This window comes from Vicugna pacos, chromosome 3 (assembly GCF_048564905.1).
Source record: "Vicugna pacos chromosome 3, VicPac4, whole genome shotgun sequence".
Taxonomy (NCBI): domain Eukaryota; kingdom Metazoa; phylum Chordata; class Mammalia; order Artiodactyla; family Camelidae; genus Vicugna; species Vicugna pacos.
Window position 1 is genome coordinate 25,736,293 of NC_132989.1, and position 27,551 is coordinate 25,763,843.

Genomic DNA, 27,551 nt, shown 5'->3' on the forward strand with positions numbered 1-27,551 from the left:
TAGGATGAGGGGCACCGAGTGAGGAGACCCAGGCTCTAGCATGAACTGATATGTGAAGTTGGCTCAGTCATTCTACTGCTCTGCAGTCATCCTCCTCATTCAAAAAGCCAGGTACTTTGACTAGTAATCCCTTGTTGAGTCCTCACTTCTCTAGCCCTTTCTGCTTCTCATTTCTGCAGAGCATTTTCATAAACAACATCTAAGTTTAGATTTAAGAAGAGATTATTATTTCCATTGTATAAGGAAAATATAGGAGGAAACTATGGTAGATGAGAAGCAGTTTTAACAAGGTTGTTCTGTAGATTCCTCTAGTGCTGTCTCTAATGGACTGTATAGACGAGGAAATGGACTGAGAGTGGTTGAATGATTTTCAGCAAAGGGTGGTCTTCTTTCTGCGTACCAGATACTGCACTAGGTACTAGGTCTACAAGCATGGATGAGACCTGAACTCTGCCCTCAAAGCAACAGAAAAGAGTGGAGAGCTGAGGGATAATTACAATGTAGGAGAGTAGGAGCAAAATGCTATGATAACACAAAGAGAGCAACGAACTGCCTGGTGATGTGGGGGAAGGATTTCTGGAAGAGATGATATTTTGAGATGGTTCTTGAAGGGTAAGTTTGGCAAATAGAGAAGAGAACTAAAGGCATAAAGGCAGACGAATAAGCATGTGCAGAGGCATGAAAAGCCCAGTGTGCTTGGTGGACAGGTGTAGCTGGAGGGGAGGTGAACTTACGGGAAGAGGGCTAATCTTCGTGAGGTATATTAAAATATGATAATAAAGATGCATGGATTTTTTTTTCCTGTAGATTTTTAACCAAGGGGATAACCAATGGTTTGGCTTCCAGGTAGAGGGAACTGTTGCTGTTAAACAGATCACTCAGGAGGGTAATTCAAAAATCTTGATACTAAATTATAAGGACTTGAAATAAGATCAAGACTGTGAGTGTGGGCAGTAGGGGTCAGACAGTAGAGATCTTTGGATCAGAATCCATAGTTCTTGGTAACTAATTAGTAAAGACAATGACAAACCCAGGATTTCTAGCTCAGGAAGCTGAGTAGATGGAGACTCTATTTACTGAAGCAGAAAGCAGATCAGGTTTGATTGTCACATGGAAGACCCATATGCTCAGTTTGGGGCATGCAGAGTTTAAAGTGTCTGCGGGACTTACCAATGTAGGTGACCACGTGGCAGTTGAATCTTTAAATCAGCTCCTTAGAGTACAGGTTGGCACAGGAGGTAAAAACCCAGGAATCGTCAGCTCACAGGTAACAGTGGAAGCTGTAGAGACAAATGAAAGCATTTCAAAGTCTCAGTTTCTTTTTTTTACATTCACAGAAAAGCTCTAAGTCCTACTTCCAAGTGTTATTCAGTCATTCACTGGATAAATAGGCAAAAAAATTGGCATCCGATTTTCCTGATTAGATTTGAACTTACTTAAATACAATCACTTACTCATCTTTTCCATGTCTTCCTGGACTTTTAGAAAGTCAGTCCAGTTTTCTATGCACAAGACAATGAGCCCTTAACAGGCAGCTCTGGCTCCAAGACCATCTCTTAGAGACAAGAGCCCTCCCACTTACCCTTACCCCTCCCACTACTCCTAGATAAGGTCCCTGGTAGCCACACACCAGCAGTTGCTCCTCAACTTCCAATAAATAAAACTCAAATCAGAGTATATAAATGGTCATTTTATGTAACATTTATTAAGTCCTGTAAAGTGGCATGCCATGGGCTGAGATATACAAACGAATGAAGTTGATTAGCTAAGCCTGAAAATGTCAAAAATACAAAGAGAATTTGGACAGGGCTCCTGGACCCTAAGAATAAAAAGCACTGGGTGCCCAAGCATGAAACAGGGTTATTTCCCCAGGGATACCAGGAGAGCCATCCTGGAGTTACCTTCAAGCTGGTCTTGAAAAAGGGCAGAGGTTCTTAGAAGAAGTAAAGAGGACTTCAGTCCAGGCATGAAAACACAAGGTAAAAAGAATGGTGTGTGCTCCTTGGATCAGAAAAATCATAAGTACTGATTTGCCTAATTTGGTTTTGGGGTTTTGTTTCATAATTAATAGGACTCAACACTTTTTTAATTGCTGCTTTGCCATCCAGTCATTAGACCCTCTTAATAGCATTTTCAGCAATCACAAGCAAATTTTTAAAAATTCCTTCGATACATACACTGTGCTATAATTACTCTTTGAAACAAGTCTCTTGAACATTTACTATTCTGAATTCATAATCAGGTGAGTTATGACATAATCCTCTGGAAGGGTATGTTATCTGATGATGCCAATTCTAAATGAGTGTTTCTCTGAAATGTTTTCACACGATACAGTAAGTACAAACAAGATGCACAGGTCACATTTGCTCTGAATCTCATTTTGGATCTTCTTTTAATTTGATCTTAGGAAAACAAAGTTATTAGATATCAAATAGGAAAGACTGCATCCCTGGCCAAGACAGCATCAAGGGTGGATATTGCTCTCCAACACTAAGATTTAAAGTTTCAGCAAACTTTATCCAAAGGAAAAACAGGCAGGTTTGAACACCATAACTCAAAATTTTTTCTGTTTATATTGGCAAATGTGCAATTCATGTAGAAAATGAAATTGCTGTAAGAAAAAGAAAATTCATCTATAATCCCATCAGATACTAACATGTTAAGGAATTTCCTCACAGTGTTTGATGCCCAAAGCATGCCACATATGAGCTCCTGCTATCCCTCTGCACCTTAAATCCTGCTCGTGTGAAAACTTAAATGTATCCCCAATCCATTGCCATTCCTGCACCCTTACCACCGCTGCATCTGACCAGGTGATCACAACAGCTTCTACCATAATCCTACCTCCAGGCCACAACACTCCCCAACGCTGAGGCAGGTCTTGCACACAGGGCCAGAGGATCCCACTGAAGGACAAATCAGACCATGCCATTCTCTCACTTATAAAGCTCTGGTGGCTCCCCACTGCCTACGGAATGAAGTTCAAGGTCCTTATCATGGAAGACAAAACCCTCCATGTCCTGGCTCCTGTCTATGTCCCCAGACTCACCTTCTGCTGCCCTCTGCCTCTGCTTGCAGTTCCCTGTATATTCATGTAGCATGTTTTTGTGCCTCTATGCCTTTGCTCATGCTGTGTCCTTGACTTGGGATGCCCTTCCTCTGCCTCTTGAACTTGGGAACTATGATTTGCCCTTTAAGACCCAACCACAACTTAGTTCCTCTGGGCAACTTCCCTAAATACACAGGCAGGGCTAAGAGCCCATCTTTGATGCTGATGTCCCAAAGCACTGAGCCTACATCTGTCCCTTATCAACTACTTACTGCCACAATAATGTTGTATTACAAACCAACCCAAAACACAGTAGTCTACACTTAAACATTTATTGTCATGTTCACAAGTCTGTGGGTCAAGGGAGGAGGCTCTACTTATCTCATTCTGGGATCCAGGTTGGATGAACAGTGGAAACCAAGGGCACTCTTGGTGGAGGCTCAGAACCCCCAGAGAGATAAGGGGAAATGCATGATGCCTCTTAAGACCTAGGTTTATATAAAGGTCACACACTGTAGTTTCATGGGCTAAATAAGTCCCATACCAAACCCAACATCAATGGGAAAGGAAGCATGCTTGTCTCATGGAGATGGGGAAGGAGGAAGGAAACATTTGCTAAACATGGAGCTAATTTAACACAGTGCTCACCTCATAAATAGTAAATATGTTTCCAGTTGCTCATGCCAAAAACCTCAGCGTCACTCATCCTTATCTCTTTTTTCTTTTATTTTTTCTTTCTTGATATCCAACCCATCAATAAATCTGCTTGGCTCTATCTTTCAAAGACATTCAGAATTCTACATTCTCTCCCTCTGGCTCCTGTCTACTTCCCGAGACTCATTCTCTGCCACCCTCTGTCTCTACTTGCAAGCTTAATTGTTTACCTTTCTGGACCAGGCCACCTTCATCTCTCCTCTAAGTAACTGCAAAGGCCTCTTAATTGGTCCTCCGGCCTCTGCTCTTGCACCTTACACTGTATCCCATCCTAGTAGCCAGAATGATTCACTTCAAGCATATACCAGATCATCCTAACTCCACTTCTTAAAACCCTCCAACGACTCCCTGCCTCACCAGAGTAAAAGCCAGAGTGCTACATGTGCCTATCAGGGCTTTGGCCTTCTGTCTCCTGCTGCTGCTCTGTTCTCCTCCTTACACACTCCGTCCCAGCAACTGGCCTCCTTGCTATTCTTCAGAAAGACCAGACACTCACTCTCTTCTGGCTTTGCACTCTTCTCCCTCTTCATAAGTCTACATAGGTAACTCCCTCCTTCATCATCTTTGACTCTCTATCCAACATCACCTCCTCAGGGAGTTCCTGCCTAAGCATCTATATGTACAAAACAGAAATCTGCAGCCCCCGGGCCCTCAGTAAAAGATAAGCTCCAAGAGGGCAGGTGCTCTATTTTGCTTTTGGCCATATTCCAAGACTGAGAACAGTGCCTGGAACAGAGTGGGAACTCAACGACTATTTTTTGAATGAGTGACTCATTCATATACAGCACTGCCATATAACATTAGAACAACTCGTTATGTGAAGTCTCCCCTGTGGGTGGGCAGTGACCATATCTCACTCTTCCTCACATCTCCTGTATTGTCACTGCTTCTAGAACACAGAAGACTCAGTAAGCACAGGCTGAACTGGGTGGAACACTTTGTAAGGATGGATTACTGGAAAGCACTCAAGCTCTCACTCTAACAGACTCAGACTGTTTCTACTACTTACCAATTGAGTTTATTTGGAAGGAAATGTTTTCCCAGGAAATACTATGAGACTGAGCATAAAGAAACTCAGGTTTAACTAATTAAAAGGCACAAAAAAGAAGCTCCTTAACCCACTTGGCTGTAGGACCTTCACTGTTCTTCCCTCTGGTCTGTCAGCTTCCTGAGGGCAGAAACCATGCCTGCCTTGCTCCTCACTGTATCTCCAGGGCCTGAGCACAGTGCTCTGCACAAGATGGAAGCTCTATTCATTTTTATTGATTAAATAAATAAATAAAGGAATACATGAGTTCTTCTATGAGCCAATCCACAGACCAAAGTGGTTTACGTGTGCTTGTGGATGAAAGCTTTGGAAGGATCCAGGAACAGAAAGTTAATTCAGCATCATTCTGCAGCTATACTGTATACCTCCGCTCCTACATGGCAAACAGACCCAAAAGTCATGCCCGGTGCACCGTGAACAGCAGCCACAGTGCTGCCCCCTTTGGAATTCAGCTGGCAAAAGCAATGTCGCCTCACCCTGCCACATTCAGTTTCTCTGTGTATCTGAGGAGTGAGTGAGCTGCAAAGTGCTCCAGCCATTGTAAGGGGGCAAACCTGCCAGTCCTCTGTCTCACCCATTCCCAGAACTTCTCAACGTAAAGACAGTGATCCTACAGAGGGTAGGGGGATCTGTTATAGAATGGAGGTGGATGGCCCTCTGGTAGGAGCTGTAAGACCAAAAAGGATGTGGGGGAGTGAACATACTGGCACCTGAAGGAGAGCCTTAGGGCCTGGGGAGCAACAGGGATGGCACATCCTGTTAGGGATAACTTCTGCCTTGGCATTCTGATGCCAACGCACCTGCTGGTAACTTAAGAGTGCAGGGCAAACTTGGCTTCCTGAGCTCAGCCAGGCTTACCTCCTGACCTGCCCCTCAGTGCAGATGCATGGATACTGCCTCACTTCATTTCATCACCTTGTCTCTTACCAACAGGCCCCTTTAGGGTGATACTCAGGGTTTCAGAGGACATGACAAGGCAGTTGGTATTTTTATCAGATGAGTACTCCCCAGTGTTAGTATTATGGAAATTGGAGTCAGCCATACCCAAGTTCAAATGTCAGCTGCCACTGAGGTCTCTGGGCCTCAGTTACCCTGCCTATAAAGAGGAATGATGACAGTATCTACTTCCCAGGTTTGTCATAAGAATTCAATGAGGTAAATATGTAAAGCCCTCAGCCCAGGGCCTGACCTATAGTAAGCATTCAGTAAATGTTAACTAACAGTAGTAATAACTGTAACAGTCATATACTTTAATATTGTCTCCCATTCTAGTGAGCACAGAGACCAACCAGTCACACTGAGGCCAACCCCAGGAAGGCAGGGGAGAGGTGGGGCTGCTTCTATGTAAGTGAACCATGGGGCTTCCTATGGGTCCCTCTTTCTCCTTCAACTCACACATCCTGACTGATTTCCTGAGCCACAGCTTGGAGCAATCACTCTACCATGGAGCAGTGACCTATGGTTGATAGAAAGATGAAAGGCGGCGGGGGAGGGGGGGAGGCGGTGAGGAAAAGGAGATAAAGACAGGGCCTTGGAGATTCCAGGGAGGCCTGGAGCTGTGAGGGGTGGGGTCGGGGCAAGGCTCACAAAGGCAGACCATCTTACCTTCCCATCTTGGTTCCCGAAGAAAAAGTAGAAAGCTGAGGAGAGGCTCTTCTGGGAGCTCAGCAAGAGAGAACTAAGCAGCATCTTTAATCTGGATAAGGATGTGCGGAGAGTGTACATGAATTCCTCTCTCCATACATGAGCGCTTTCGTGTTTAATTGTGAGAAGTTACGTAAAACACTGGATAATGTACATAATTTATGCACATAACCATCTGTGCTTAAAGGAGCTCATACCCATCACAGTCTACCCTTTGGTGAATGTTCTCTGCCTCTGGGCCAGTGCACTTGCCAGGCCCTCTTCCTGGATTGGGTCCCCATGACCTCTCCTCCCTACACCTGCCTCGCCCCTGCTAGCTTCTATTCATGCTCAGGGCTCATTTTATACTCTGCCTCCTCTTGGAAGTTCCCCATACCTGTAGTTGGATGGCATGTCCCAAGACACTTACGTCACCTTGTGGTCGTTACCTAGACACTTGTCATTCTCTCTAGCAAGACCCTGAGTTCCTCAAAGGCAAGGACTGCATTTCATTTAGGTTGTATCTCCAGTACCTGGTACACAGTGAGTGCTCAAATATACTTGCTGAATTTGAGTAAATTACTTGAATTGCTCATTTGTTTCCTTGAAAGACAGCCTCTATCCTCCTTAGGCCAGCCACTAAATCTGTCAGAGAGGACTTGCTATAAAGTCAACAAGCAGAGCAAACCATTACTTCTGGGACATCATAATGTCATGGTGACGGGTTAAGGAGCCCCTTACAATGTCAGAGGCTACCAATTAAGTAAACCAAAAACCAGTTTGAAAACCAAAGTATCAGAGGCATTGTCAACACTGCCTGGCTAAGAAGGGCAGTGCAGTCACCTGTAGGTCCAGGCTCAGCACACAGGGCCTGCACCTCCGCTGTGGGCTATCAAGCACTCTGCTCCAACCCCATGCTCCAAGGCGCTGCCTGCCCCTTCCCCAAAGGGCGGATACAAGGTGAAGCTGCCAATTAAATCCAACAATGGACGTGTCAGCTTTGTTAGAAAAGGCACTTGAAGATCAACACCACAAAAGAGACAAATTTTCCATACACTCTGCTAACCTACAAGCCACATGTATCATAATACTGGTTCATTCTTGCCACAAATAACTGTAAAGCAACCTATATGGGTTAGCTTATTTACTCCTTGCAACAATCCTATACAGTTAATAACAGTATCATCCCCATTATACAGGTTAAGCTAGAAAACACAGAGAAATTAAATTACACACTCAAAATCACACAGACAGCATGCAGCAGAGCTGGGATTATGAATCCACACACTGAGTACAGAGCCCAAGCACTACCCACTCAGCCATCCTTCTCATGCAAAGACTGATCAGGCCTGTCCTGAGAAAATCTAAGATCACCAATGGCTCACATACAATCATCTTCCCCAAATCCTGAGAACCTGTTGGGAAATGCAGGGAGTAAGTTCAGGATGAATAAAAGCAGGTCTCCCACAGATAGCAAATAAAACTGTCAAGGAGGCAGGGGGTGACCAGTGGCAAAGTTTGAGAGCCGGGTCTTTGAGGGGGTCACTGGAGCAGGCGGCCAGCACTACCATCCACACCCCTGGGTCACAACCATGGATTCTGAGGACCCAGGGGATGTCTAAACCCCCCTGGGAAAGCCAAGGCGAGAAATGCTGGCTATCTGACTCATACGTCATTATACGTCATACTGGACTTGAACCACCTTCTTTGGATCTGTGTCTCTAAGTGGAAGTAAATGCTGAAGGATATTTGCCTTTTATGATCCTATGGAGCACGGGCTTATTGATATGGTGAAGGTTAATGAAATAATTAAGTGTGTGCATGAAAGCTAAGACATGGATTGAAATTTTTCAATTTGCATCTGCAGTAATGAGCGACAGGCTCAGGTTCTTACCCTGCATTTCACACCCATTAATTATTTCAGTGATTCCAGTTACAATTAATAAGGATTCAGCCATGTGTGTTAAATCTTAACATTCAGTTTTCCCATCCATCACCTGAGTGAGGGGATGTGCAGAAAGGAGTACTGGAGGGCAGGATGAGGCACTTAAGTCCTTTCTCAGCTAAAAGGCACTGATCCAGACCCATGTGCCCAGTCCCATGTTACGTGCTTCCCCTGTCTTACCTCACTGAATCCTAGTGATACAATTTTAGTAAGTGTTTTAGTCCCTCTTTATGTCATGGCTGCCTCCTGGGTCACCCCTCAGAACCTGCACTCAATTCCCCACCAGGTTCCTCGTATACCCTGCTCTGTCCTCACATCCACTTTCTTCATCTCTAGATACCCTCCCACTTCACTCTCTCAAAGTCACAGTCTTTCTTCGGCAAAATCCCCTGTCTCACTGCCCCCTTCTCTTAGAGCTGCATCATCTTCTTGCTCTTTCTGAAGACTGGCTCCCCTAAGGACACACTTCCCCAGTAGTCCTCCCATTGGGGTTAGTTTTGCTCCCACAGTCCTCATGCCATTGGGCATGGAGAAGGGGAAGGAGGGTGTACCCCTCTTCCTGTGCCTTACCTCTTCCAGACCTTTCTCCTCTCCTCCCTAAGAACACTGAGCTCTGAACCACATTCATCAGATTATGTTACCCATTACTCCACATCAATGCAGTCTGCAACAATGGGTCATGCTCTGTCATTTCTCCATGGTTTTAATTTCTGCTATTTAAACTCTTGACACTTTGATATATACACAGATCATCCTTTTAACACCTTAGCTCAGTTTTATGAACTCATCTCCTTCTGTGGTCTTACTTTAGTCACCATGAGCCTCCCTGAGCCTACACCTGTCATGATCATTCAATGAAAACTCTCCGTAATCCAAGCATCATCACATATCATACTCTATGACTTCCGGCTTGAATGTTTCCATCTCCCTCTAATACCCCAACTCTGTCAATCTTTTGCCTACCCCCAGGACTTCCAACTCATTAATCTGACCATCTTCTTTAAACAGACTTTATTTTTAGAGCACTTTTAGGTTCACAGCAACATTGAGCAGAAGGTACAGAGTGTTACCATATTCCCCCTGCCCCCACAGATACACAGCCTCTCCCATTATCAGCATCCCCTAACAGGGTGGAACATTAGTTACAACTGATGAACCTACACTGACACATCATTATCATCCAAAGTCCACAGTTTATATTAGGGTTCACTCCTGGTTTTGTACATTCTAAGAGTCTGGACAAATGTATAATGACGTATCTACCATTATAGTATCATGCAGAGTAGTTTCACTGCCCTAAAAATCCTCTGTTCACCCTTCTCTCCCCCCAGCCCCTGGCAACCATGATCTTTTTACTGTCTTCATAGTTTTATCTTTCCCAGAATGTCATACAGCTGGAATCATACAGTATGAAGCCTTTTCAGATTGGCTTCTTTCACGTAGTTATGTGTATTTAAGGCTCTCCCATGTCTTTTCATGGTTCGATAGCTCATTTGTTTTTAGCACTGAATAATATTCCATTGTCTGGATGTGCCACAGTTATTTATTCACTTACTGAAGGATTCCTGGTTGCTTCCAGAGCTGCTATAAACATCCATACGCAGGTTTTTGTGTGGACATAGTCTTCGACTCCTTTGGGTGAATACCAAGGAGCATGACTGCTGGATCATATGGTAAAAGTATGTTTAGTTTTGTAATAAGCCACCAACTTTATATTTAAAGTGGGTTTCTTGTAGACAACATACAGTTAGGTTTTTCTACTTTCTTTCTCCCGTGGAAGTCCTGTCTCCATACCAGCCTTAATTCTGTGGACTACAGCCTCAGTTCCTCAGCCCCTATGTTGATTTCTTGTATTCGCTGGCAAAAATACAATCCTGGTAAAATCTAATTCTCTACCTACTCCATGCTGGCACTCAGATAGGTGAATGTGGTGACAAAAATCAACCACGCTAGCTGGTCTCATTTTAAATTTCTGACAATGAACTTCAAATGGGTTCTTACTGTTCTTCAGCAATCATATCCTGCCTCCCCCATCTATTTACTCTTAAATCTCTCTAAAATCTATTTCAGACCTCCTTTCCTCACACTTCCATCACCTCCTCCCCAATTCCTACCCACAGCTGATAACTTTTCTTCCTATTTCACTGGAAAAAAATCGAAGCAGTAGAAAAAAGTCTCTGCAGAGTCCCACCATCAATGCATTCAGCTACTAGCATCCTTACCCACATACTTGACCTTCCCTCCTACTACAGATAAACCATATATGATTCTATCCAAATTCATTCCTCCATTTAAACACTACACCCGATCTTCCATTCATATAGCTATTGAATTACTGGCTTCATATGATGATATACTGATATCACAGACAATGATCAGCATAATTACCTACTGGAAAATTCCCATCAACATACAAAATATTATGGTTTCTCCCATCAGGAGAAGGCGGGAAGGAAGGCAGGTAGGCGAAGAGGGGGAGAAGAGGAAGAGTGAGTGAAGGTAAAAAGAAAGCTTCTCTTGACACTACTTCTCACACCAGCTATTTATCCATTTCTCTGTCCACCTTTGCAATGAAACTCCTCAAAAGGGTCATCGATATCACAATTCTTTTCTCTCTTCCCATTCTTTATCCTTACCAGTCATGCCTTCTACCCTCTCAAAACTGCTCCCATCAAGGTGACCAATGACCTCCAACTTGTTACATCCATGATCAAATCTCAGCCCTCCTCTTATTTGGGAATAATTATATTATCAGCTTTATAAGATAACTATGATCATTTAATTAAATACTAAAATGTCTAGAAACCTTTTATTGTACTGATTTCTTTCTTAATAATTTAATCAGTTTTTAATTTATTGGAATTAGAATAGCAAGACCTATATTTTTGTGAATTCAGCATCTCAGTTTTAACATCCATGGCCCTTCTCTTCTCAATTTATTTTTTATATTCCCGTATTTCCCAAACTATAGTATTTATGAAACAAAGTTTTGTATCATCCTTTAAACTTCTTTTTTTAATTGAAGTATAGTTGATTTACATGTTAAAAACTCAGCCTAAATGTGAAAAGCAGAAACCTCCCAGGTTTACAGAATGCACACATATGTTGATTTATCACCATTTGTATTTCAGTTGGAGCTTTCAATAAACATTCCTTCCCCATAAGTGGATCTCTGAAGGGAGGAGTGGGGGAGTGAATGTGAGGCTCACACTCTTTTTTAATCTAATTTCTAAGGTCTCCATGGAGGAATGAGTGTTAATTACACTGTACTGTGTGGGTGTCTCCACAGCATCAGTCTGAGAAATCTATTTATCTTTTCACCGACAGAATAATGAGCTTCTCTCTTTTGATTTAAGTTTGTCAGTAGCTTTGAAAAAGTTTGAGAGTTGGGGTTTTTAACCAAAGTCAAACAAACTAAACTGGTTTTTAATTACAGAAGCTGGAGCAAGTTTTGTTATTTGTGTTATTTACTGTTAACTGTACTAAGCATTTCACATTGTTTGGCATTGACTCTCCCAGTGATTATATGGTGTATACAGTATTACAGATCAAAAATTGAGATGCAGAAGAGTTATATGGCTTGCTCAATTTCTCATAACTGACAAGTAGCAAAAAAGAAGTTCAATCTCAAGGTCCTTCTGACTTCAAAACCTGTGCACTTACCTACTATACTATCGAATCTGTCAGGTATTCATATATCCATGTCCCAGTCCACCCTTTATTTCCTCAAGTTAGGTGAAAGTGAGGCCCAATTAAGCCTCTAGTTTTTAAGCGTGCTAAGTAGAAGGAAACGTGCTGCCTCACTAAGAGACGAGAGAGAGAAAAACAGGATTTGGGTCAGACTGACCTGTCTTGAATCTCGGCTCTACCACTTAGTCACTATGTCATCTTAGACAAGTACACTGCTCCAATGGCGTCAACAAGCATTTACTGAGAGCTTATCATGTTCCAGGAAATGTTCTAGGCTCTCATGATATATTTGTGGAAAAAATAGCAAATATTCTTGCTCTCAAGAAGCTTACATTTTGGTGAAAGACATGGACAATAAATATAACAAATAAGTAAAATATATAGTATGTCATATGGTCATAAGTACTATGAAGAAAACAAACAAAAAAAAAGCAGGAAAAGATGATGGCAAATGGAGGATTACAATTTTTTAAAAGATAGTTAAGAAAGGCTTCTGAGAAAGTGATATTCAAGTAGAGACTTAAAGGCGTTGAGAAAGTTGTTTATGTAAATACCTGGGGAAAGAGCATTCCAAGCAAAGAGAATCCCCAATACAAAGTTTCAACCATGCCAAATGTGTTTAAAGAATGAGGTGGGGTCAGAGTGGTGGGAGTAGGATGAGGGAGGGAGAGAACCATAGGAAATGAAATCAGTGAGAGAATGGAGAGCCTAGATAATGTATGTCCTTATAGGACAGTATAATGATTCCACTTTTACTTTGGGTGGATGGGGAGCCACTGGAGGGTTTGAGCAGAGCACTGCCGTGACCTGACTACTTTTTCTAAATATTCTGACTGATGTATGGAGAGAACACTATAGAAGACCAGAACAGAATCAGGGAGGCCAGTTTGGAATCTCCTGTTAGTCTAAGCAAGAGATGATGATGGTTTGGACCAAGGTAGAAATAGCAGAATTGGTGAGAAGAGGTTAGATTATGTATACATATTTGGAAGGTGGAGCTGGTAGGATCTGCTATTGAATTAAATGCCAGGTTTGAAAGGAAGAGAGGAATCAAGGATAAATCCAAGATTTTTTTGTCTTAGACAAATGAAAGGATGAGGAGGACTAAGTAGAGAAGACCAGACCCAGAGGTAGTTTTGTTAAGTTTGAAATGCCTATTTGGCATCCAAGTGGAAATATCAAGACAGCAATTGGATATATGAGTCAAGTTCAGGAGAGAAGGCTGGGCTACAGATATAAAATTTGAAGTCATCAGCATATGGATGGTATCTAAGGATCTTAGGTAGGATCACTAAGGCAATGAGTGTAAACAGATAGGAGAATTCAAAGGACTGGGGACATCTTTGGGGCATTCCAAAATTGAGACATCAGGGACAGGAGAATGAATCAAGTAGAATACAAAAAGGAGTCATTCAGGGAGAAAAACCACAGAAGAGTATGTTATGTTGGAAGCCAAGTGAAGAATGTGTATCAAGGTGGAAGAAGTGACCGGCTAAGTCAAAGCATTTAACAGGTCATGGAAAATGAGGACTGAGAACCAACCACTGGATGGAGCAACATGAAAGTCTCTTGTGACCTTGATAAGAACGGTCTCAGTGGAGGCAGTGGGTAGGGTGTGAAAGCCTTACTGAATGGGGTAAGAACGAGCACAAGGAGGGAAGCTGGAAACAATGAGTATAAACAACTCTATGGAAGAGTTTTGCCGTAAAACAGCACAGAAAACTGGAGTAGTGATTAAAGAGAGAAGTACAGTCAAGAGGCATTACTTCATGAGACAAGAAAATAGCAAAATGTTTGTATACTGAGCCAACAGATAAAGGGAGAAATTAACAATGCAGAAGAGAGAAAGGAAGAATGCAGAAGCCAAGTCCTTGAGTAGGCATAAGGGTCTGAGATCCAAGATGGGGAGTTGGCCTTAGATAGGAGCAGGGGCAGTTCATCGACAGTGAGAAGAAGGAAAAGTGTCCATGAGCACAGACCCATGAAAGTAGGATACATGATGGTATGAGCACATGGAGCTTTTCTCAGGATGTCTTCTATTTTCCAAGTAAAATAGGAAACTAAGAGGGGGAGAAGGTGTCAGATGACTGAGAGGAGGAGAAGCGAAACGCTTGTTTGAGAGACAGGGAGAGTAAACTGCCCAGCAGCACTAAGGACTACCTGAAGTTGGAGGTGGTGAGTTGACAGCATGCCTGCTCAGTGCAGGTGTGTGTCCTCCAGCCACCTTCACTGTGCAGAGGCAGGAGTAGAGCAGTGGAGAGTTACACTCAACCAAGTCAGGTTTGTATCTAACGAGGAGGACCAAATAAGAAGAGGACAAGAGAGTTCATAATATGTACAGGAAGGATTATGATGATTGCTTATGAAATAGAAGCTCTACAAGGAGGGAGACAGGGACCTGAGAGGGATGAAAACCGGTGAAGAGGTGATACAGTCAATGGTTTATAGGTCTGGTGGAACCAAAGGATTGTTAGAGCTGGGGTTCCAGATGGAGAGGGCTGGACACATAGGAGGAGGCAGTCAGAGAGAGGGAAACTTAAAGTTGGGGTTGTGGATAAACTGCAGTTACTGGGAATAACTCAGAGAATGAGTGGTTGAGTTGGGGTAGAAGGTCACTGGAAGAGACGCTGTCAAAGAAATGAGAGGCAGGGTATTGGGAGGGTCATCTTCTTGGATAGTGAAGCCACCAATAATAGCAGCAGTTAATGTTGGGAGTGACAGTGAGATAGGAGCTAAAATCTTCAAGGAAGGTGGGAGAGTGACCCAGAGATGAGTCAGTGACTAATGTAAGGAAAGTGGATTTAGCCCGTTAGTTTCTCTCTGAGTCTGCTTCCTCCTTTGTGAGTTGGAAATGCTGATAGTCCTTTTAACATGAGGTAGTTATAAGGACTGAGTGAGATGATGGAGGTAGAACATCTGTCATCCATCAGAACTGGCAGACTTCAGTGGGCAAGAATATTAATTTATCTGTAAAAGGGCATCTGTCAAGTCTCGGGTGTGTGTGTCTCATCTCCAACTGAAATTGAGGAGTATGGTTGGAAGGTTCACTGAGCTCAGGGTTGACTCTCTAAATCATAATCATCATAATTCCCCAGAGATGTTCACCTCTGGCTCTCTCTGGGAACGCCTGGGCCTGGCCATGACCCCCCCCTCCACCCAAAGCTCTCCTTATCTGTGTCATCTCCGTCTTACTGGCAGGCCCGGTTCCCTCTGCCTCTTGCAGCCATCTGCAGACAGCAGGCATGGTGTCTGCCAGACTGAATGCCTAATACAGAAGGTAGAAAGCAAACGACCTGCTTTGGCTGCTCTGGTGTGTCTCCTCTTTTTATGGCCAGGCTAGTTGAAAGAGCCCAGGAAGTGAAAATCCCTAATGAAGTGGTACCTTCTGTTCTGAACTGCACAGAACCCAGAAATGTGCAGAGGCTCTGGGATGGTACAGTCTGACTTGCTCCGTGACAACCTGCCTGAGCTAAGAAGTCATTTTTCTACCCAGCATTTCCAAAACACTCTTCTTATTCCTAATATATATATGAAAGTGAAGGGCAGTCATTCTTATCTGAAAACATTTTCCTGATCCTTTTCCTTTTCCTTAGCAAACATTTACTTACCCCTTTCTCTAATGCAAAGGGACATTTTGATGCTGTGCTGCTGGAAGGAGAAAAGAATCATTAATTTAGAAAAATGGCCGAGCTTCTGCAGCTTGCCAGGCTTCCACCTATTTGCTAAGGAATCCAGGTCTGGATTTGGAAAAGCAAAACTGCACTCCAATCTACCAACTACTGTTTACTACTCTGACATTGATTAACATTGGAAGTGACATTTGGCTCTTCTGTCACTTCTGAAGAGACTTGTTTCAACTAAGAAACCAATAAGGAATCCTTTAGGGGAAAATATTTTGGCGGAATACAGGTTTGAGGGTGACATGAAACATTCTTTTGTCCAACATTTTGGATCACTATCTGAATTAAAGCAATCTGTTTTAGGGGAGAGAGAAGTTGGCATGTCACTAGGAAAGGCGGTCAGCCTCTCAAAGATAATTCAGAAAGGTATGCCTAGAGAAGAGAAGAGAAGAGAAGAGAAGAGAGAAACCCAGAGGCAATTTATCAAAAAGCAAAACAAAACAAAAAATAGGTCAAGGTCTGAAAATGTTCATTTAACAGGCAAGTAATTTAAGGAGCCATGATTTGCTTTACAAAAGGATTTGTGGTAAGAAAAGATTCTCTTAAATTACATTTGATTTTTACATTTATAATTTACAAGCAGATTTTCTAGCACATAAAAAGAAAGCACTCCTGTGTACACTTTTCCCCCAATTTTAGCATATCAGCTGTATCTTTCCAGTTAACTTTCTGTGTAGAGCAGTCACCACTATAGACTGGTGGTAAATGAGTGAAGTATATTTCCATCAGTCTTAAAAGTGCATTTCCTTATCACTCCTCTCTCAGAGTTGGCTCAGAATTGGGCACAGAGAACTGCTGCTTTCAAAGAGCCCAGGATGGGCTTTGGCAGGCATCAGAATCACTCAGAGAACAAGGTTAAAAGACAGATTCCTGGGCCTCATCTCTAGGAATTCTGAGTCAGGAAGTCTGTAGCAGAGCCTGGGAATTGCAGATACAGGAAGCACTCAAAGTAACTCTGATGCAGGTGGCCATGGAGCACACCTTGACAAATCCTGTCTTAGGGAAGATGTCCCCTAGGTTCTTATGTCAAAAGAAATTACCCTGTCTTCCAGATTCAGCACATTCCCTGGTTCCAATGTACTCCGTAAGCTCACACTTGGTGGACAGCTGCTGATCGACAATGCTGTGCTGGGCAAGCCGATCACACCCCTGATTTCTCTTTATTCTGTTAGAACGATTACAGGAAGTTATCTATGCAATGCAAGGATTTTGTGGTGGGCGTGCTGGACCTATGCCGAGACACAGAAGAGGTGGAAGCGATTTTAAATGGTGATGTGAACTTCCAAGTCTGGTCCGACCACCACCGTCCGAGTCTGAGCCGGATCAAACTCGCCATTAAATACGAAGTCAAGAAGGTAAGCTCCCCTACCGCTCCTGCCTTCCCGCCTCCAGGAAGGCCTACCTCTGTGCTCATGCATATTTTCTGCTCAGGCAAGGGGACAGTGACAGCACCAATTATCTAACTTGTCTCTAGACAGGGAACTGGCAGCTTTGCAGGGCTGCTCAGGGCCCCGCTCTTCACCCCCAGCCCACCAGGAGAGAGAGATATGTCATTCCATAGACAGGCTTCGATCCTGGAGAACAAAAGAGGAAAGTTTCAGCCTCCAAATCACTGGCAGGAACAAGGTCACAGAAAGTGTTTCCATCAGCTAGCAGGCCAATTCCTAAGTTTTCATGAGAAACATTTATCACTCAGCTCTTTCAACAGCATTTATTGAGCTTTCTCTGAGTGCCTGGGAACTTGTGTAGAAAAAAGGTCGAAGTCAGAGGCTTTGCAGGAAACATGGTTCTCGAAGGCTTAGAGCAGTTTCACTCTCAAGGCTTACATAAGTCCTTAGTAGGAAGCTTGAGTAGACTTTCAAAAGAGTATTTTAAGCTCACCCCATCTCCTCAACTGGCCCCAATTGTCTTTAGTGGCCATTAGCACTCAGTAGCCCTCAGATCTCCAGTGGCTGGTCAACTTGAGGTTCTAAGGAGTAAAATTCAATTACATTTCCACTTTGGAGGTACTCCGGATTCTTCAGAATGTGCTTTTATGTCAGACAACATCATTCATTCTGATAAAAACTTCAGAGTTCCAAAAATATTAATGTCCTTTCCCATAAGCAAGATAGCTGGTCGGTCTCTAAGGGGGTTTCTTCCCAGCTATTTTACAGGGTGACTACCAGAGGGTATTTTTAATGCCCCCAAAGTGGCCTCTTGGTATTTCTCCTCTTGCCTGATTATCTTAATTTGTGTGTGAGCCATCCTTCAACAAACCACATACATATGTGGAATTCATCTAGAGAGAGCTTCCAAGTTTGATAAAATCTTTCTGCCCTTTTAATTTTAAATAATCAAAAATTCTAAGAACAATTGCTTTTTTTTCCCAAAGACTATGAATTCCAAAGATAAAACTGATAAATCATGGGGAAGGTGGCCTTAGATTAATAATAAAAAGCACAGTTATGGGAAGAGAGGAGTCAGGCTGCAGTTTCAAGTATGTCCAATCCTATTTTCCTAGCTCAGGAAAACTCATTTTTTAGCTTACCTCAGGAGCTCATGGAGGCTCTTCATCTAAGTACAGCAATCCCTTCCTGAAGCTGCTGAGATATTCATGGCTTTGGAGTACAAAGAAACTCTGCTGCGGAGACTGCTTGGCAATGAATGGTAATGATGAGCTTGAGTTTCTAGAACCACAAGCATTTCTTTCCATTACCAAGCTACAGCATCCCCCTGCCTCCCAGCACAGGGTGAGAGGTGAAGATGCATTTGACCCCTTAAAGAACAGGAGATGCTTGGCATTTGCAGAAATACATTCACAGTTTTGGCTGTTCATGAGTAATTCCAAGAGCCCATGAAATGCAAGCATTCACCATTTTTCTGAAACATAAATCCAAATCTCTTAGCAAAACTGTCACTGAGGGTAAATTATTCAGCTAGTCCAGAGTGTGGCCACTACCTTATAGCCTATATGTTCCTTCTCATTGTCAGTTACCAAGTACAAAACCGTCCTGGTGATGAATGAGAAGAAAAAGTGAAACATTCCATGGACATGACAGTTTGGGTCAGAATAAAAAGGTTTTCTGAGGGAAATTATTTACTCTAGTGATATTTGCCAATTAGGGGAATCATAAAGGTCTCAAGAAATATCCATCATGAATGTCAAGTGTCTGCTCAAATCCATAGGTAGGAAGATGATAAATGACCCGCATGAAATGTCATCCTTGCTCATTTCAAAACCCTCAATGGGTAAATTCTTTCAACATGTATGCCATCATGCAACAGCAGACAGACTCACAGTTTTCCTTGACATTTATTCTACCGTGAATTACCAGTGAAAATACCTAATATTTTAAAACCTTATTAATATTATGAGATTTCATTTTTAATTTATGAACTTCAGCATGCTTGCTTGGGCAAAATCTAACTCCAGGTCTTTAAATTATGAAACAACTAGCACCAAGGCCTATTTATAAATACACTGCCTTTTACACCTGACACATATATGAGCCTTAAGACTGAAATACAAAATCATAAAAAATTCCTATGGCTCTGCCCACATAGCAAATAAAACCATTAATTCAGTGATTAAAACAAACCAGTTGCTCTTGGCAGTTCCATGAACTGCTAATAGGTGTGACCTTAAAAAAATGTTTTCTGTTCAAATAAATGTGGAGAGCTTGAGTTAATAAGCAAAGTCAGAAAGATTTCTGTGCTTAAAGACATTATACAGCCTCTAACAGGCATTGCAAGTCTAGAAGGGGAGGAGGGAGTACAATATGTGTTACCTGATCACAGAACTCCTTTTCTCATGGAACACCTAGTACAACTAGTTTTCCATGTAACAGTATTTGGGAAACTAATACAGATTCAGCCTGTGTATCTATGAAGTACACAGATCTGAATGAAATGCGTGCCACTCTGTGGCTGGTACTGTGCCTTAGACCATGTCCTTCATCTGAATGCTCACATCTCTTCAGGGACCACCCCAGTGTCTGGTCCTCTGGCTGCCTCAATCATAATGTCAACCTCTACCAGATAAAGAGAATGAGCCCACCATGGCACAAGGGGCCACCTGGTGAAGAGGAAAGAATCATGAAGAGGGTGTCAGGAGACCAGACTTCTGGCATGAGTCTTACTTTCACTAGCCACGTGGGCTTTGATAAGTCTTTGGAGCTCTCTGGGCCTCAATCCCCATCTAAAAAATGGATATAAAGCTTTTGCTTCACAAAGTTTTCTGTGAACTTGCATACGAATTGCTATGAGAGGAACTGCTCTGGAAACTGAAAAGGTCTCTGCAGCTCCACAGGGAAGCATCATCACTGTCATTCAGTGATGCCACCTTCCTTGAGATAGAGAGGTCCTCCTGTCCCAGAGACATTCCTTTGTCTGTCCTTTGTTTTCTCCCCAGAGAATGTCAGAAATGTCCCCTTGTAAGGACATCAGCCCTATAGCTTAAAGTTCCTCCCCCAGAGACCAAAGACCTTGTAAGGATATGGTTGTTCTCCATGTCTTCTGCCTTAATCAGGAGACAACCTCTCCAGTGGCCTAGGTGGATGTGTCACCTGAACTGTTAACCATTGTGTTTGGAAGGCAGTGTTGGAAAAGTGGCTAAGAGAGTACTCTCTGAGGTTAATCATGGTCCAACCACTTATTAAGGGGATCACTTAATAAGCAAGTCACCTAGCTTCTCTGTGTCTCACTTTCTTCAGTTATAAAGTTTGGTTAATAATGCCTACTTCATTAAATTGTGTTGAAAATCAAATGGAATAAAGCATGTGTGCCACAAACAGCCCAGGCCTCACCAGCCTGTGGGTATAAGCGAGACCATATTAATATACACATTGCACTGGCTTAGAGTCATTGCTCACATTACAGAAGACATTTCTGTTAACCATTTCTGTCCACCTGAGCCTTTATAGGCCCCGTCCCTTCAGAAGGCAAGCATTCCTTGTGAAGACGCAAGGATTCTTCCCGACTGAGTCACAGGTAAACTTAGAAGCAACTCTATCAGTGCTTCACTGGTAAAGATAAAGAAAACAATCCCTCCAGCTTTGGCCTTTGGCCCCAGTATATATACAGGCCTTAGTCTCCTTCTCTGGGGCCAATGTGAGTAACGGACATCTTGCTATCTTCTCCATTTGTATCTCTGTCTCCAGGAAACCACACCTAAATATCCTTCTTAAAGGCTTTCCCTTCTCCCCACGTGTCAACTCTAAATAACCCTTGGTTCACACATCTTTCCTCATTGCTAGTCCAGTCCCACCAACTGGGAACACCCAATCAGTCTCTGAATCCATTCAGTCTCAGCTGGGCCCGGTGTGCACCCAGAAAGGGGACTGAGTGACTGGTCACAAAGACCAACACACAATCCTTAGCGCTCTGTTCAACTTGTCTAACTGAAGACTCACATCTGGGGCCTTCACTCTCATCCCTCCCTTTCTCCTCTTTATCACTTCTTCATCTCTAGGCTTACAGGGATGCTGTTTTCCTTCTTTATCCCTACATCATCTCTTCCTTCTTCCTGACTCCAGGTCTGCCTTACTGAGGATCAGGTGACTCTCCTATTCACTGAAAGAACTTTTTGGGCATGGGTCCTCCAGGCTTAACTGCCAAAGGAAAGTGAGACAAAGAGACTCACGAGGTCCTATTTGCACAACAGAGGCCTTAACTACACCTGTAGAAAAGATGGAGGCTCCTTGGACATTATTAAGCAAAGGTCTGCTACTGAAAAAGAAAACACGTGAATATTTTGTCCAAAATTATATTACTCTCATTGCAGAAAGCATGTCTATTATCAGGCAGTATCACCAATAAGGGAGGTTAGTTTTAGCTGACAAGTTGTTTTAGCTCTACAGACACGGATCCCAAGGACAGTAAGACACAGTCTTGCCCTCAAAGAGCCATCAGTGCAGCGGGTGAGGTGCAGACAGGTTTGCTATGACTATAGCAGCAAGAGTGTCTGCACTTTCCTAGATGAGCAAAGTGGATTTCACAGCAGTTACCTCTTTCAGACTTCCAGGTGGCCCCTAGCTGTAGCATCCTGGCATGTGGAGGATATAATCATGGTGCCAACCATCTTTCCTTCCAACTAATGAGACCCCCTGACCTCCTCAAGAAGCAGCTCTATTCAGTCAAGCCTTCTAAGCCCCAGGATTTTAGAGATGCTCTTTCCTGACTCTTCCACACTCTTGGGTTATTCTATGAAATAAAGACCTGGGACTGGACCGTGGGAGGTAGGAAGGAGGCAGGTGGGACCCTCACTAGTCCTATTCAGTAACACAGTTTCTTTTCTCTTCGCACTGTTGTACTAAGGAAATATCCCCTGTGATTTTCATTCATTCACTCACTCATCATTTAACATTCAGTGATGTCTACTACAGCACCAGCTCTGTGCTGAGCACTGGAAAGACTGAAAAGACATAGACCAGGCCTTACCCTAGAGGGATTCATGTAGCAATGGAGAAAGACGTGTAAACCAATGGTTATAATCCTGCCTGAGCAAGGCAAACATGAATGGGCGGGGGGCAGCATGGAGGTCAGCAGCAGCACTGACCAGCTCAGTATGGACTTCAGGAAATGTTTCCCATAAGTGGAAATTCTTGAGACGGAGCTTATTTAGGAAAGGAACATGTTTAGAGGGGGATGAGTGTTTCCCTGTGGCTGCACTACTGTGGGAAAACAAACTGGAAAGCCTGTCAGAACCAGATCCTGGAGGGCATCGTATGCCGTGCACAAGCACTGGGACTTAATCCTGCCAGCACTACCCAAAGGTTTTCTATGACAAAGGAAACGTTCTACTTTCTACTGTCTAATCTGGTAGTCACTAGCCTCATACAGCTAATTAGAATGTGAAATAGGTATAATATAATTATGAAACTGAATTATTAATATTTTTAATTAATTAAAATTTCAACAGGCACACGTGGCTAGTGGTTATCAAACTAGACAGTATGACTGTATCCTCAGTCATGCATTCAACAAGCTTTCACCGAGTGCCTACAAAGTATGCTGTGCTAATCCTGGGGGATGTGGTAGTGAATAAAAATGACATGATGTCTACCATCATGGAGAAGACAGATATTAATCAAAACAGCACACCAATAAGTTGTAATGTTCCAGTTGAAGTAAGTGTCATGAAAGAGAAAAATATATTATAACCTCTAAAGGTAGATGTGATCTAATCAGGGAGGTCAATAAAGGCCTTTCAGAGGAACTCATGCTGGCTCTGCGAGAAGTTAACCAGAAGTGGGGAGGACATTTCTGGCAGGAAGAACATGTCCAGAGCTGTTCAAGGCATGTTCAAAGACCCTGCAGTGAGAATAAACACAGCATATAAGAAGAATTGAAAGAGGGTGAATGTGGCCGAGTTAGATGGCCTGAGGAACAGCAGGGTGTGGGATGAGTCTAAAGAAGAGACAGGAGCCAGCCCGCACAGAGGCTTGTAGACCATGCTAAAGAGGGGTGGGGGAGGTGTTGTTTGTAAGAACAGAAAGCCACTGGAGGACTTTAATCAGAGTGGTTGCATATATTAGGATAGATGGAGAGACAGCTTTTCCTCGGAGAAAGGCTGGAAGGCCAAAAGGATGAGTACAGATGCCATGTAATTGCTGGGGGAAAAGAACAGGCTGTTAATCAAGGTGAAGCTATGTTGTGCTGACAAGCAAAATCAAAGTTGTAGTGGCTTTTAACAAAAGAAGTTTATTTACTGCTCATCTTATTTCCATCTTGGAACAGAATTCACTCAGAAATTCAGGTTGAGAGAACAGCCACCACCTCAAATGTTTCCACCCCACTAAAGGGAAATCCAGCTCTGGAGTCTCACACCAGCAACTAAATGCTTCTACCTGGAGGTGAAACACACACTGTTTCTACTCACAAATCACTGTCAACAGTTAGTCACATCGCCCACCCCACAACAAGAGGGGCCAGCATGTAGTATATAATCCTGCCATATGTTTGAAAGGAGGGGAAAAAAATTGGGGCTACTTGGCAAATAGCACTAATGACTACCAATAGGAGAAAAGCTGAGGGAATTCATATTAAGAGCATCAACTTCTCTGTAAATAGGTAGCAGAAACACTCTGTGAGGTAAAAGGCAGCCCGAAAAAAAAATTTTTAATCAGAAAGTCTGGGAAGGACCCTGTGGGAGATGGGAGACAAAGCTGAATAGTAGATCCAACAGCCCAGCCTAGACTAAAGAGTGTAAATTATTTGGCAATAGCCTGTGTTCTCAATAAAAATGGAAAATCTCTATGAAAAATGGTAACACACCAAGTCAGTGTCCTCCATCAATCTCAGTTCCTGCTGTGAACTTCATTTCAAGATTCCTTCATAGACATGGAGCCCAGAAGTGCAGCACACGTGCCCACAGCACCAAGAAGGTTCCCTCACAGAAGAATGCTACAGAGGGAAGGGCAAGCTTAGAGGAGAGGGGTGTGGGGGGCCGTTCCACCCACATCACCATCCTGTCTAAAGCTGGGCCAGGGCCTCTAACAACAGATGTCCCTTTGCTTCTTTCTTCTAAAAATCACCATCTTGTACACATTTCAGTCATGCTATAAGTTGGCCCATTTTTCTACCTGGAAAAACTCCCAGGAAAAGAAAATAGAACCTAAGTGCAGCGATATACAGCTATGTGGCCAGGAGCCTGCCAGCTCACGTTCTCCACTTACTAAATACACAGCTTTAGTAACATGCCTGAAGTTACATATCTGCTGGCCTGCGGGACTCTCTCTGGTAAGGTGGACGCTATTCCAACCCTCAGGAGCCTCCTGGCCTAACTCTGTACTAAGAGAGACAACGAGGCCCAGCAGTAGACGCAAAACTGGTTGAAACCCCTCACCCTAGTACAGTGACTACATGTAGGGACACTAGAGAGGGCAGCTGACCTCTACTGGGGTTGTTTCATTTCCTTTGTCTGCACAGAGCACAGGGCCAGTGAGAAAAGGGGACACGGGAACGCCAGAGCTCTCTAGTGGACATCTGAGAGGCCAATCAGATGCTCACATGCTCTGAGCAGATATTCTCCCACTGTGTTTTCCTGCTGAGGCATCTCTTTAACAGATGCTCAGAGTTAAGAAGACCAGAGCTGTCACAAACACAGTCTGGTGGTCCAGCACTACCCCCAAACTGCATGGCAGGATGCCCAGGAGCTGCCACATGCTGTGGGAATCCAACAGTATCAAAAGCATCAATCAGCATCCTCTTTGGGGATTCCTCTCGGCACTTCCAAGGCCCTAGCCTGGCCACAAGGCACAAAAATGATCCGTGTCCATTCATCTCTCAGCTCAGAGGGGCTATCTTTTGCCTAGGAAAAGTAGCTTTGTTTTTCTCAAGCAGCAATCTTAAGAAGGACCAATGCAAGTAGGTATGTATCCCTTTGCTGCCTGGAAAAACTCACAGGAGAAGAAACAGAGAACCTGTTGGGCAGCAGTATACTGTTGTGGCTGGAAACCTGATTGCACGTGAGCAAATCCCAAGTCCTCCCTTTGCTAGATAGGTGGCTTTAGATAAGTTATTTCATCTCTGGGGCTTAGTTTTCTCATCTGCATAAGGGGAACAAACAATGGTAACTAATAAACAAAAATCAATGTCTATTGACACATAATATAGCTAGAAAACAGTAAGTTCAAATAAATATTAGCTAATGGAACCTGTATGCCATGTTGATTTTACAAGCAGAACCACCCCTAAAATGAAACCAGGGTTTCTCAACCTCAGCACTACTGACATTTTGAGCCAGATAAGTCTTTGCTGTGGGCACTGTCCTGTGCATTTATAGGATATTTAGCAACATTTCTGGCCTCTACTCACTAGATGCCAGCAGTATCCTCCCCGTAAGTTGTATCAACCAAAAATGTCTCCAGATATGGTCTGTACTGTCCCTGAGGGAAGATGTGGAGACAAAATCATCCCCTGTTGAGAATCTTGGAATACTTTTCAGGATATAGGCTATAAGCCCTTAACTGTAAGCCACTGAGATCAGGGATTGTAGTTCTCCAAGGATGCACTGCGTCTATCTAGACCAAACCCAATGTTAGAACAAAATTAAACTCCATGTATCTCTCTAGAACAAACTAAATTCTCATACTTAACTGCATAAAGGAACCGCCTGGGAGCTCTGTAAAAAAAGAAAAAGAAAAAAAATGCCAGCCTCTGTGCCCCACCCAGTTTCTAATCCAATTCTGGGTGGGAGCCCAGGGACTGTGCTTTTGAAAGGCTCGCTAATGAGTCTAAATTTTGTGAAGACACAGCTCCCGGCAAGTAGGACCTCTCTTCATTCACCTTGGTCTCTGAAGACAGAGAACAGTAGTCACACTACATAGATGTGCAGGCTCCGTGATGAGCAAATGAATAGCTAGATGGGTGTAAAGCATGAAGCCATGGGCCTTCATGCACCCTGAACATCTGTAATTCTCCTGACAGTTAAAAATCCATATAACAGAATTCAAACGACGTTCCAGGCTGGCCTGAGAGAAAAGGGCCATCCATCTCCATTTCCTTCATTGCTGACCTGTATCCCTTCCAGGTTTGTAACCTTGGAAAAGGGTTCTCATTATGCAGAGAAGCCTTAACACTGGTTCTGGCCCAGGAGTCTTAAGGATGGAAAAGAGCAGCTGGTAGCTCCCAAGGCAGCCCCGCACAGCAGGGAGAGGCAATAGAGCCTTTGTCCTCCAGCAGGGAGCTCAGGCCACTGAGCGTTCCACGGTGGGTCTCAGGAGTGCTGCTCCACCCACTGGCCGAGTTGCTAGCCGGCCCCACACCCTGCCTGGCTCAGCGTGAAGAGGGAAAAGCAGAGTGCCTGATGCCTCCTCTCTGCCCTTTCTCAGGCTTGCTGAGAATCATCTGACACAACTTTCTCTAAAGAGCAAATACTACTGCACATTTGCAAAAGAGATTTCAGTTCCTCAAAGGTGTCACAACCAGGCAGAAAACTATTGCCTTTTTGATTATTTTGCTGCCTTTTGTTCAGTTCTTTGAATATATAAATATTTGCATGAAAAGATAATCCTTTGAAGGATTTTTTCTTCTTGGTTCTCATGTTTCCTAAGCTGTGTAGCCTTAGCTTGTGTAGCTATCATTGTATCGATCATGTGCTGCACTTGTTCAGGTATTCAGAGGCTGATTATTATTACATCCCGATTTAGGGGTCAACAAGAAGAGAGGAATCTGAGGAGCATTCAAGGAAGGAACATAAATCCCCACTGTCTCCAAGAAAGAGATGCAAATTAGATGCATTTACTAGCCCAAAGTGGAAAGAATAAGAGCCCTTTTCAAACTGTCACTTTTATCCCAGAGTCAAACAGATCTTAGAAATTACAGTATCCTCAAGGACCCCTAACTCACTCCAGTAATTAAGCTAAAGACCAACTACATATTTCTCTCTCATTATTTCTATACTAAATGCTCATATATGGATTCAGAGTCTTAATGAGCATTTGCTCCTTTATATATTCCTCCCATTACTTACTATAATGCTTTACTCTTTTATTAACATTCATCTGCCTAAGGTCACTTGGAAATTTCTTGATGAAAGGGGAGTTTTCTAAGTACAATTGTGAATGAAAATCTTTGCTTAATAGAGATGCTTTAACTTATAGTAATCGAAGCCATCATCCTATCTTGCCTGATTTATTGCAGTAGCCTCTAACTGGTCTACCTACCTCTGCCCTCTCCCTCCCCTCCTCCTCACCACAGCAGTGGGCAGAAGCAGCAGCAAAGACGTGGTTTCAGTGAAGCCTAACTTCAGCCTGACTCACTGGGAGCTCTGGAACATAAGCAGCACTGCAGACATGCTGCCACGTTGCTCTCTCGTCA

At 43.3% G+C, this 27,551-nt stretch overlaps 1 protein-coding gene and 1 long non-coding RNA gene across 3 annotated transcripts in view; one reads left to right on the forward strand and one right to left on the reverse strand.

The window, feature by feature from the left end:
* LOC116278148 (uncharacterized) overlaps positions 1-27,551 on the reverse strand; it is a 564,959-nt gene that overhangs the window by 471,374 nt on the left and 66,034 nt on the right. For both annotated transcript variants that reach the window (XR_012068283.1, XR_004187521.2), the window contains one exon: positions 1,171-1,280. This is a non-coding gene — a long non-coding RNA (uncharacterized lncRNA). The remainder of the gene's footprint in view (positions 1-1,170; positions 1,281-27,551) is intronic.
* LOC102530391 (short transient receptor potential channel 7) overlaps positions 28-27,551 on the forward strand; it is a 94,770-nt gene continuing 67,246 nt past the window's right edge. The window contains exons 1-4 of the mRNA XM_072957022.1: positions 28-111; positions 1,873-1,979; positions 6,084-6,155; positions 16,922-17,104. Of these exons, the coding sequence (XP_072813123.1) occupies positions 16,943-17,104 (162 nt within the window). The 5' untranslated portion in view covers positions 28-111; positions 1,873-1,979; positions 6,084-6,155; positions 16,922-16,942. The remainder of the gene's footprint in view (positions 112-1,872; positions 1,980-6,083; positions 6,156-16,921; positions 17,105-27,551) is intronic.